This window comes from Heloderma suspectum, chromosome 10 (genome assembly GCF_057233095.1).
Source record: "Heloderma suspectum isolate Gila_16-S chromosome 10, 16-S_ref, whole genome shotgun sequence".
Lineage (NCBI taxonomy): Eukaryota > Metazoa > Chordata > Lepidosauria > Squamata > Helodermatidae > Heloderma > Heloderma suspectum.
Window position 1 is genome coordinate 4,769,744 of NC_139467.1, and position 12,298 is coordinate 4,782,041.

Consider the following 12,298-nt stretch of genomic DNA (forward strand, 5'->3'; position numbering starts at 1 on the left):
GTTCTTTTTGAACAAGTTATATCCTTCAATTGCTGTATTCCAGCCATGAGAGTCATCCCACCAAGTCTCAGTTATACCTATCAAGTCATAATTTCCCTCTTGTATTAAGAGTTCAAGTTCGTTCTGTTTGTTTCTGGTTCAATGTATACAACCTTATACACCTTCCAGATGTGTTGGACTGCAACTCTCAGAATTTCCAGTCAGCGAGCCAATAGCCATGCTGGCTGGGAATTCTGGGAGCTGCAGTCCAACTCATCTGGCAGGGGTGTGTGTCCCAGGCTGGGTAAGGCTGATGTATATTGCTAAATGCCTTGGGCTGGCCTTTGACAAGATATGGCGAGATATAAATGTGCAAACAGACATCTGTTCAGTTGTCTTGAAGATCCGAGATTCAACCCTGGCAACTGTAGTCAAAAGGTTCTCCAGTAGCAGGGCAGGAAAAGGCTTCTGGCTGAGACCTTGGGAGAGTTGCAGTCACTCAGCAGTGGGCTGGATGGGGCAGTAGCTTGACTCAGTATAATGCCTCTTATATCTATGGAGGCATAACTCAGTGGGGGAGCACATGCCTTGTAAGCAGAAGGCTCCAGCTCTGACTGCCAGTATCTCCAGTTAAGGGGTCTCTGGTACCAGATGCTAGGATAGACCTCTGCAGGAGACTTTGGAGAGATGCTGCCAGTCAAGAGGCGACAATATTGAGATGGACCACTGATGTAATATGGTACAACTCAGCTTCCTATGTCATGTTTCTTAGCAATTGCTTTTAAGATAGCCTTGAGTATTTTTGAGAGAAAGGTGATTTTTCTGCTTTTTCCAATCACTCAACACTTTATAAAGCTATAAAGCCCCATTCAACCCATAAGCCCTTATGCTTAAATGGGGCTTGATAGCTTTTTTTGGTGTGTGTGTGGGGGGAACAGAAGTTTATAAAGCCATGGATGATTCAGAAAAAACAGAGAAAAATGATCCACTCTCAAAAGGCATATGATCCAGCCCTGCTGCTTTGCTCCAATTCCCGCTCTACATCCTCAGCTTTAGTATGAGGCCTTTGGGGATCTAAATTTTAATTAATAACAGGAACGATGGCAGTAACTTCCACAGCCAATGCTTTGGGAAGAGAGGCAAGAGGCAAACTGTAGCTGCTTAGTGTCTAAAACTAGAGGAGGAGGAGGATTGCTGATTGGAAATGAGAGTGGGCTCTGTGATTCTCCTCTCAATAAGGAACAAGGGAGGAGATTTTGCCAGGAATTCAGCTGGCAAAGAAGCAGGATGCAGGGAAGAAGCAGCCATTACAACAAATCAATTTCAAAAGCTTCAACTCTAACCTGTTTCCCCACCCCCTCTCCAACTCTGATGCTGGTCTTATATAAAATGGTGTGCTGGTAAGTGGCATGGGGATGCCATGAGGAACGGATGGAAGAGAAATGAGTGTGCTGTCATTCAGGGATCAGGCTGGCATTAATAGCTGCACCACTTAAAGGGGATCAATGCAAGACCAGACCAGCAATGCTGAACTCTCCTAAGAGCGTTTCCTTGCTTGCAGCGTGGGCGCATACACATGAACAAGCGAAAGAATCACTGCCCAATCGCAGTTCATAGGGAGGATGCAGAAGCAGGTGACTTTCAAGTTATGGAACTGTTCTGCAAGCTGGTCGTTTAAAAAAAAATAGGGATATAGTTGTTTGGTAGATACATCTGAGAAAGAGTCTTATGTAACTCCCAAGTTTACAAAGCACAATATGAACTTTAGCTGGTCCTAATTCAAAGGTATTTTGTTCTCCCCGAGCATTTTGCAGAACTAGGGTGTCTTGACCGTGGGTTTCTAAAACCAACATAGAATTCAGAACGAAGCCCCTGAATTACTCTTGGAGTATAGCGATATACAGCGATAAAGTCTTCACCAGCTCTGCAATCCATCTTTTCCTTCCCCCAATCTATTACTAAAACCTAGAAATTATAGTGCTGAGAGAAATAAATTCCACCTCCTAGTAGGATATCCAGAGGGGTAGTTGTGTTAGTCTGCTGCTGCGAAACCAACAAAGAGTCTTGTGGCATGTTGTTGTTTATTCGGTCAGTCCCTTCTGACTCTTCATGACTTCATGGACCAGCCCACACCAGAGCTTCCTGTCGGCCGTCACCACCCCCAGCTCCCCCAAGGTCGAGTCCGTCACCTCCAGAATATCATCCATCCACCTTGCCCTTGGTCGGCCCCTCCTCCTTTTGCCTTCCACTTTCCCCAGCATCAGCATCTTCTCCAGGGTATCCTGTCTTCTCATTATGTGGCCAAAGTACTTCAGTTTTGCCTTTAATATAATTCCCTCAAGCAGTCTGGCTTTATTTCCTGGAGTATGGACTGGTTTGATCTTCTTGCAGTCCAAGGCACTCTCAGAATTTTCCTCCAGCACCACAGTTCAAAAGCATCTATCTTCCTTCGCTCAGCCTTCCTTATGGTCCAGCTCTCGCAGCCATAGGTTACTATGGGGAATACCATTGCTTTAACTGTGTGGACCTTTGTTGTCAGTGTGGGCTGGGGGAAGATGTAAACTGTGTTGTCAGAGGGAACTGAAATGCAAAAAGTACAGACAGAAATGATTACCTTAACAGTCACCATCCACAAAATGTAGGGTGTTTACATAAACATCATTGCAATGGTGAGCCAATAAACATATGCAGCATGCAGTGGAAGCTGGTGGCTCCAATGTCAGTGGGGCGGTGAATCCGCTCTGGGTTTCAGTCAGAACTCTCAGCTATCCAAGGGGTGAAGCTCCTTTAGAGTTCTGACTGAAACCCAGAGCAGATTCACTGCCCCACTGACATCAGAGTCACAAGCTTCCACTGGTAATGTGATCAAAAAATCTGAGTCTTCATTAAAACCTAGTTTGCACAGAACACTCAATTCCTAGGTTAAACAACCCAGGAATTGGTGTGGCCAGGCAGGAGTGAGCAAACACACTGCCTCCTCCCCACCACTTCCACTTTTCAAAACAACCCAGGAACACTTCATTGCTGGGTTGTTTTGTGACCTGCAAACCTGAAAATTCTGGGTTGTTTATGGGTTAAACAAACCCAGAGTCAACCCATCAACAAACCAGGAATTGCTGCCATTATGTGCAAACCGGATAATTGAGTTGAATCTCTTATCAGCTATTTCATGTTGATATCTATGAAATTCTAGTGTTCAAGGATGGACACCTTAAGGTAATTTAGTGTCCTGGGAGGTTGAAATGTGCCCCCACTGGTTTATGAATATTGACATTCCTAATGTCATCAAGACAATTAATCAAGAGATTCAACTCTTATTTCCTGTGGTATGAATGACAAAAAAAAAAGTTTTAATCACACTATGTATGTTAATTGGCTCACCATTGTAATGATGTCTGTGTTACCTGTTTTGTGAATGGCAACTGTTAAGGTAATCATCACCAACTGTGCTTTTTGCATTTCAATTCCCCCTGACAATAGTTTACATCTCTCCCCACCCCATCACAACATCTGTCTAGAATAAATCTGTTAAGTCTTTAAGATGCCACAAGACTTTGTTGTAATAGGATATCAATATTATAATACCCAGAGCTCTGTGTACACTGGAGTAAATGCATTAAAATTGTGCCATCTGTATTTTGCATAATTAATTCTGCGTTTGCTAGTCCTGAGGAGGGAAAGTTGTTTTGTAGGGCCCTGCCTTGCCTTTAGCTGCAGGAACCTTTGTTGGGCTAAAACACCTCTGGCTTCTGAAACTGCAGCAGGCCTTGGCCACACTTTCAAACTATTTCATCTTCACAGCCATAAGGGCTAGAAGCTTGCTTCCTGCTTTAAAATGAAAACACAGATTCTCTGGAAGCTGAATTCTGCACCCAGTGCCCCACTTTGTACTCTTTCTTCGCTCCTGCAGAATTGTAACATACAGTTCAACTTACGGCCCCCCATTCCAATACTGGAGAAGGGGAGGGAGGATATATCCAAAGAGATGAGTCCCACTGTTATGAGAACATGTTGGATCAGACCAAGGGTCCATCCAGTCCAGCATTCAGTTCACACAGTGGCCAACCAGCTGTCAACCAGGAAACCACTAGCAGGACATGAGTGCAACTGCACTGTTCCCAGTTTCAATACAGCCAAAGGCACCCCTTGCCAAAGGAGACTCAACCACTCATAACCCATTTTTCAATATATTCCATTTATTCTTTTTTCTTGATTATAGCACTGTTAAATACAATATCACTCCCAAAGAGATCCTCCCCACTCCTCTTTCTGCCTATCATCAAGATCTACAATCATAATGTCATTTTTTATTTTTCGTTTAGCCTTTCCTCCAATCCCTGGGTTAGTTTTCAATCACAGAGGCTCATGTTAAAAAGAACCCTGAAGACTTAAATAATAAAAAGATGCTTTATAATCACGTTCACTTGTTCACTCACTCAGGAAACAATTATTTTATTTAGCAGGTAGCTGGGAAGACTTGCTGCCTATTGAACAAAAATACTGTATGAGATGGAACCCCAAGACTGAATCATGGCAGCACACCCTAAAACTACAGGCGCCTGAAGAGAAAAAGCTGAAAGAAGTCGAAATGCCCAGCTAGTTATGCAGCAGAGCATCTAGGACGCAGAGCATCAGCCAGGATGCAGGGAACACAAGTCAACACAGCTGTTCAACCTTCCTATATTATGTTTGTAGACATGGGAGTGACTTATGGAAGCCACTTCTGTAATGAGGCAGATGTAACTCAATAAAAGCTCTTGGGGGGCGGGGGGCAGGTTTAAGCTCTGACCTGGCAGGGCACTTATAGCATAAAAGCACTCGTGGCCATTAGCCCATAGGGAGGAAACAACCACCTTAAATAAGACAAGAGCCAAGAAAAAGCACATTGCTGCTGCCGGTTATGGAGGTTAAGTCATTAATATCTTGACAAACGAGATGAGATGCACAGAAAAAACAGGTTTAAAAGATGTACCAATGATTTTGCATCTCCTGGGCCTTCCTAACTGACTTGTATATATGATTGCAGTTCCTTATGGCCTCCTCTATATGGTTTCCATTACATATTCTTCATGAAGAGGCTTCTCTTTTTGCTGTTCCTTGATGCCAGGAAGTTTCTCTCTCTACCTGCCTCAACTTGCTTTCATGTGCATCACCATCTACTCCCACATGCAAAGGATCTGTGGCAAGAGGGATGAAGACCCTGAGCTCTTGCTTGTCCCGGTTAGTATGGAAGCTGCTGAGATGCCACCAACCACTGCAGTAGGTTATCCTGGAGGTGGAGAGAGAGAGGGAAGGCCACAAACACTCACTCACTCCCAGAAGCCCTTTAGACAGCCACTGGGGAGGGCATGACAGCAAAGCATGAGAACTGTAGAAGTCTGAGACACAAGGAAGCAGTTCTTAGCCACTGAGAAGGGGCTACTGCTCACTAGAAGGGCAAACAGGTGCACAGCAACTGTTAAGTCTGGCTCATCACCCAGCCGCAACTGAAATCAAAAGCTGGGTGACAGCAGCAGCATCGCAGCTCAGGGGCAGAGGAGGTGAACATACATGCGCGCGAGCACACACACAAATAGCGGTTCATTCCCCCACTGAGACAATTTTATACGCAATTATTCTGATAAAAACCTCCCCCACAAAGTAAGGTGCCGTAGCAGCAATAAGGCCATCGAATATGCAGGCAAAATCAGAAGAGGCTCAGCGATTCTTGCCGGGCCTGCGATTCTTGCAGCTGATTGGCTCCACAGGTTTCCTGGATAGGCGCCTTCGGCCAGGTTGGACGCAGAGGGGTGGGCCCCAATATTACTGCTCTTCGACATGGATGATGGTCTCTCCCCCTTCGTCTGGAAGTTGAGGTACAGTATAGACTAGTGCTTGGTCATTGTCCTGGCAGATGATGGCTACTGTACTGCCGCTCTCGGGCATGAGAGTGCTAGACTGCAGGCAGGCCTAGGAGGGTGAGAACAGAAGGGGTCTTCAAGGGCCCTGACACCTCCAGGTACTAACATGGGTGCAGGAAATGGAATTGGGGTGTCTCTCTCTAGCCAGAGAGATGGCCAACACTGTGTCCCCTCTCTCTTCATTCAAACCCCTTCACAAAACCCTTCAGCTCCACCCCCTATCTTTTACTTATTTATTAAATCTCTATTCTGCCCAAAAGCCCATCCCCTCTGGGCGGTTCGCACCAATTAAAACCATAAAATACAACACAAAGCAGGCTCCCCCCCCGCAACCCCAACAGTAACAGTTTAAATACGTGCAACTGCATTTGCTCAGGTTCATTTCCTTGTGACCCTTGCTTCTCCCATTCCACTCTTTCCTTTGTGCTCCTCCCCACCCTTACTGAAATCGAAACTGCGCAGTCCTCCATCGTCTTTGCTTTGTCAAACAACGTATATGTTGTCGGTGTTATAAATAATGCTGCTGCGTGTGGAAACTCCACTTCCCTGACTTCTAGAGGCACTGCAGAGCTATGCACTAAAAACCTGAGCTCCCACTTTATATATACTTCTAAGACTTTCCTCCATACCCATGAGGACCAGAAGCTCTTCCTTAAAAAAAACAAAACCAAAGAGAAGCCAAGAAATCCTGGGGGACCAGATCACACAACCCACGCCTACAAGAAGCTGCCCCTCAGTTCCCACCCGGGGCCGGCGTGCGCACGTGTCCAGCGGTGCCTGCCACCCCGCAGAGCCAGCTTACCATCTCCAGGAGCTTCAGCTTCTCTTCTGACACCAGGTTCTCCTTCCGCAGCTGCTCCACCACCCCCTCCATGGCCTCCAACTTGGCGCAGTGCCGGCGGTGCCGCTGCTGCAGCACCTTCACCTTCTTCTGGAGGCCCATCACTACTTCCACCAGCTCTGCTGTCGTGCCCTCGTTCTTGTGGTAGCGGTGCTCCTCCAGCTGCTCCTCCGAAGACTCCGCAGAGCTCAGCTCCTCCAGCGTCGCCTCCTCGGTGGGGGAGGCCTCTGGAGAGGCTTGATTGGAGACAATAGGGACCGTGGAGACAATGGGAAGGCTGAGGGCAGAGGACAGCACCGTCTCGGGGGGAGCCGCGCCAGCAGAGGCGGCCGCTGCGATGGGCGCCGTTGGGATTGTCTCAAAGTAGGCCACCATCTCAGTGGAGGACTCCTGCAGGGAGCTCAGGACGGCAGAGGCGGCGGAAGGGTCGACCTCCAGGAATGGCTCGATGGAGACGTTCTCGATTATGAGGGCACCCTGCTCTGCTGCCATTGGTTGATCGGCCACCAGGGCCTGCAGCGGTGGCTGATTTGCCGCCGCCGGCACCTCACACGGCACCGCAACTCCTGCACAGAACTGGCCAGAGACCCCAACAGAAGCGCTCGGCACGGCTTCTAGGGCTGGCGGCGGCAGCGAGGCCACAAAATCAACCACCTGCTGCTCCACTGGGTCTGCCAAAGGCTGGCCCGGGACAGCCTCCACTGGGGAAGCCACTGTCAGCGTCACAGCCTTGAGCGGCTCCATGATCTGAACCAAAGGTACCAGGTTCACAGCCCCAACAAGAGGGCCAGAGAGGGCGTGGAAGTCAAGGTCGGAGGCAGGGGACTGGGTTTCCACGTAGATTGGGGCAGCTGCCACGCTGGGATCTATGGCTATAGCGAGCGTTTCCAGGGTGTTTGGCTCCCGGCGGCTCATGGCTTGGACTCCCGGCACGCTCCTCTCCCCGTGGCATTCAAGGATGAGCTTCTTGGCTGGTACATCTGAGGGAGGCCTGGCAGCATTTTCCCTCTTCTGCAATACAATAAAAAATAAAATCAGCTCCCATCATACCCTGGAGGTTGGGGAAGGCCAATACAGGGTGACCAATCTATACATGGATGGAGAGGTTCAGAAGACAAAGAGCTCCTGACCTCCCCAGTAAATTCCTCCCTGTTGCCTACCAAGCGCCTAACATTTTCAAGATGCTGCACAACAGGGAGCAGTTACTCAGGCCCAGGGGCCAAATCCGCCCCTCCAGAGTTCCCCAGGAGGCCATGCCCCCTTCCCCTGGCCTCACCCCCTCTCCCCAACGACCTGTTATCTGGTGCTTTCCTGGCTTTTGTCCAGTTCGTTCCCATTCTAAAAGTTTGAACTGCCTCTCTTAAGACTTAGTTACTGGCAGTAAGAGCATGAAGCTGAAATATGCTGGCGCTCTGGGCCTCTCCCCTTTCGCTTTGGCCCCACCCACCACTGGAATGAGGGTTCCACCCTCAGAGCTCCTCTAAGATGGAATTTGGCTCTTGCGATGAAAGAGGTTCTGTGCCCGGCCGTACAAAGACAGAAGAATGCAACATCATCTCTGCCCCGCTGGCTACGTCATATACGTGACACAGAAGGAAAGCGGGGCGGGAAGAGCGCAGAAAACAAGCCCATTACGGCTCTAGTTCATAAAGTTATGCAAATGTTTCATGTGATCAAGTCAAACGGCTAGCAAGAGAGGTGGTTCAGGGAGAGGAGGTGCCAACTTGGCCCCAGCGGCGCCAATGGAGGGGGCCTTGCTGTCTCACCTCTTCTGCTGCTGCAGCCACGTGGAATGGCAGCTAAGAGAAGACTGTTCCCTACCACATCCAGCCTGCCAGGTCACTGTAGTCCCACAATCCAAGAGCTGGTGGAGAGCAGTGTCTGAGACCTGAGCTGAGAAGTCCCCAGTTCAAATCTCATCACAGCCAAAAGCTCATGAGGTGGCCTTATGCAAGCCAATATTCTCTCTGACTCGTTAAGCCAAGCCTATCCTGTCCCGTCCCCCAATTTCTGGGGCCCATGAAATCTGGATGGCCCTGGTCAACAGCCAAAGTTTGCCATCATACCCTGACCCTCCCTGAAGGGGTCTTGATTGGGAAGCACACTGTGCTTTGTCTCTGAGACCAGCACAACCACAGGGGAGAGAACTGGTCCTCGTCTCAATCGTGTGTGCCAACTCTGGAAAACCTTGCTGCTTTTCTGGAGTCAGCTCAAGGTCTGAGAGATCTTCTTGTCCTTCTCCACGATCACCAGTGGGCCTCTGATAATAATACTGGCCTACCAAAGAGAGGTGTTGTGGGGGATAACTGAGATGATGTAGTGCTTTAACTTTCCCAAATGCACTATAAATGGTCGGTATTGTTATTCTCCAGACTACGCCCTTCCTGTCTTGCTTTAGGACTCCAGCTCCAAGCCACATATTACAGGAGCCCACAGAGAAGGAGGAAGGAGCCATTTCTACAACACCACAGGTAGGTGAGGATGGGGCAACTTTTGAGTGACCATGAACAAGAACCTGCCTTTTTCCGCCCTTGAACATTTAAGCCTCCTTGGTGAACTTTTGATCTCTTACCTCCCGTAACTGAGACTTTAGGATATGTGGTTTTAAATGTTTTATAGTGTATATAGTGGTTATTTCCCCCGATTCTCTCCAGTACTATTAACCTTCATATTAAATCACACAACAAAAGTGGCTGGTGCATGGATCCAAGTCCAAGACACCGTGGAACTGGAATTCTCAGTGGCCTCCAAGGAGTTGCCTAGGAAGCAACGCTGCAAAACTTACACTAGAATAAAAGGCGGGGTGGGGGTGGGGGGAGACAGACACAAGAGACATGCGATCATCTAGTACAAAGAGAACTTCTGTCTCCAGAGGTTGCATCTCCCAACTACCACAGATAGAGGAATTATCACAGAAAGAACATAATCACCCGACTGCAACTGTCGTTAATGTATCCAGCTGTCCACTGTGAGAAGATGGGGATATCGAACATGGGTGCACATCCAAGGTCACTTAACATCCTTCAGCTACTTTAATGCCTGTGCTTATGGGCAGTTTGAATTCTCAGCCAGGTTAGCAAACTAAGTCTGGAACTGGGAGGTAGTACATGCTCATTTCCATACCTTGCAGTTCAGCTCCAGCTCGCAGTCACTGGCATTTTATTGACTCGGAATACAACATCGGTGTTTCTGGTTGCCCTAAATATCTTGGTATGCTATCGTGGCTTCAACAGCTTGAGCTTGTGCACCCTTCAGAGGCCTTGTAAGACCCCCCCTGCTTTAGCTAGCCCAATTTAATGCACAGGGTTAAGTTGGCAAAGGGTGACTTCCATGCGCTGCATGCAACATACATAAATATATTCCTGTGTGTGTCTGCACATTTTCCTGCCAGCACTCAGCAGCTTTTAGAATGGGACAGGTTTGAAAATACATATGTAACATATTATTAAACATATTTATACATTTTTGCTGAGAGACCAGCTCCATTTGGCTTCTCCTGTCCCTGAACTGTTTCCATTCAAATGAGTCATTCCAAGAACTTTGTAACTTTAAGAACTAGTACCTGCCAGCGTGGGCTGGTCCATGAAGTCACAAAGAGTCGGAAGCGACTGACCGAATAAACAACACAACACCTGCCGGTAGTTGTTTTCCTTTTCCGTCCTCATCACTTTTTCCTTTTGTGTCATGTCTTTTAGATTGTACTGTCTTGTTTGTTACAGATATTCTGTCAGCCACTCTGGGAGCTTTTGGCTGAAGGGGTGGTTAAAATGCTCAAATTAAATTAAAGTTAAACTAATACCCCACCTCAGCCAAGCAGTTTTGAAGCAGCTCGAAAATGGCCCACTTAATTCTCAGAGGTATTCTCTCATAAACTGTCTCCCCATCACCATCTTGGCAAGCAGGAAGGCTGGCAAACACTCACCAGTGGGCTGTCTGACATCTGGAAGATGGTGGGAATGGCGTCAGGCTTCAGGTAGCGCACTCCCCACCGATATTCGAAACAGGATGGTGCAAAGTGCTCACTACACAAGTGCTGGTGTTTTGTCGGGACCCACTTATCTTGGTTCATCTGGGAGAGCCATTGCCGGAGACGCTCAGGGTTGTGCAAGGGAAACCTATGTAGCAAACAGGCAAGGGGTTATTAAATGCCTAATTAAATCAAAGTGCGTGTAACCAAAACAAATGCAAGCACTCCCAGTTTATCCTATTGCTCCATTTGCCTCTCCTTTGGTTGTCTCCCTCATTTTCTAGAATGTATGGCTCTTAATAAATAAATATATTGGCATGCTTACATGCCCTTTTATCTGAAGCATAGGCAGCCTGGTGCAAACTATCCTTGTTTTACAAGGGAGAAAACAGAGGACATGGCTCCAGGGCTAAACTAGAGATCCGCAATTGGATCTCCCAGCTATGGGAATTGCACGCCAACTGGTGCCACATCTGGAGGGCATCAGTTTGGGGAAGGCTGCTATACAGCAGGATTACAAGTATTAGAAAGACTTAGGCTCCTCCTCCCGTCCCTTAAGTCCTCCCATCCCTTAAGTCTCTTCCCCAAAAAACTGAGAGTGGGTCACGAAAACACAAGAGATGCACAGGCTGCTCCTGCACTTGCTTACTAGGAAGTAAGACCTGTGGTGGCAGACTGGGGCTTACTTCCAAGCAATAATACTTTGGCTTGCGATCTTAAAAGCAAACCCTGCTATGCAGGCAGGTCTGCCAAGCTCATCAGGTTCAGTAACAATAACACGGGGAGCGGCTGAGCTCAAGCCAGGAGTCACCTACGGAATCCAACCCTCCCCTCCCCTCATATGTCACCCACCCCCCTCCAAAGCAGCCTTGCTCAACATGGCACCTTCCAGATGTGTTGGACTGCAACCCTCATGCTAGCTGGGGATGATGGAACTTGTCATCCAATCCACCTAGAGGGCACCCAGGTGGGACAAGGCCACCCATCACCCACCCCTGGCCAATTCGGGAGGCATCCTCCACGTTCGCTTGGCTGCCCCAGGAGGGGTGCCAGGCGCTGTACAAGTGCATGGGAAGAGTGTATTTCGGATATTCCTTGTCCGGAGGCTTCTTAACCGAAGAAAGGCCAAGGGGTCGGGGAGAGGGAAAGACGTCACAGCCGCCCCGTGACGTCACAACCAGCAATGCCCCCGTGACGTCACGCTCCCCCTCCCCCGGAAGTTCGCTGACTTGTAAAAACTGAGGCGCTGGTTGTCCGGCCGGGGCTGCCCCGCCGAGTTGGAGCAGTTGGGCGCCCGGCAGTACTTGGTCATCGCGGCCGCCCTCCGTCGCCGGCTCGCTTCTGGCGCCGCCTCTCGCGTGACCTCCGCGGCGGCGACACCTGCGGCGCGCGGCCCCGAGCTCGCTCCTTCCAACGGGAGTCTGTTGACGTCGTGACGTCGCCACCCGCTGCCCGCCCCCTTTTTCTTCTTCCTCCCGTTTCGGACTTCCCCCTCCGGCCGGGTGCTCCCGCGTGCGCACGCGCAGAAGAGGATGAGAACGCCAACATCCGGGGCGTTGGGATTTCGTTCGCTGAGGGGCGGGAACGTAGAGATAGGAAAAGGGTAGAGGG

General features: G+C 49.0%; 1 protein-coding gene across 3 annotated transcripts; it reads right to left on the reverse strand.

Annotated features, from left to right (window-relative positions):
• Window positions 1-4,155: 4,155 nt before the first annotated feature.
• Window positions 4,156-12,141, reverse strand: THAP8 (THAP domain containing 8). 3 transcript variants are annotated; one of them, XM_084814744.1, is made up of 4 exons: window positions 11,992-12,141; window positions 10,643-10,835; window positions 6,682-7,731; window positions 4,156-5,928 (listed from the first exon to the last, which is right to left on the reverse strand). In XM_084814744.1, exons 1-4 carry the CDS (start codon window positions 11,997-11,999, stop codon window positions 5,782-5,784), a joined length of 1,398 nt encoding a protein of 465 aa, XP_084670870.1. In that variant the 5' UTR covers window positions 12,000-12,141; the 3' UTR covers window positions 4,156-5,781. The 3 variants fall into 3 exon arrangements, with proteins under 3 accessions (XP_084670870.1, XP_084670868.1, XP_084670869.1); XM_084814742.1 differs by having other exon boundaries at window positions 4,156-5,822; window positions 11,917-12,141; XM_084814743.1 differs by having other exon boundaries at window positions 11,917-12,141.
• Between the last annotated feature and the right edge of the window lie 157 nt (window positions 12,142-12,298).

Coding starts and splice junctions, on each gene's coding strand:
- THAP8 (XM_084814742.1), bottom strand. CDS start 11,999: ATGACCAAGTACTGCCGGGCGCCCAACTGCTCCAACTCGGCGGGGCAG. Junction 10,836..11,916: donor CAGCGCCTCAGTTTTTACAA/GTCAGCGAACTT, acceptor TTTGCTACATAG/GTTTCCCTTGCACAACCCTG. Junction 7,732..10,642: donor AGATGTCAGACAGCCCACTG/GTGAGTGTTTGC, acceptor ATTGTATTGCAG/AAGAGGGAAAATGCTGCCAG.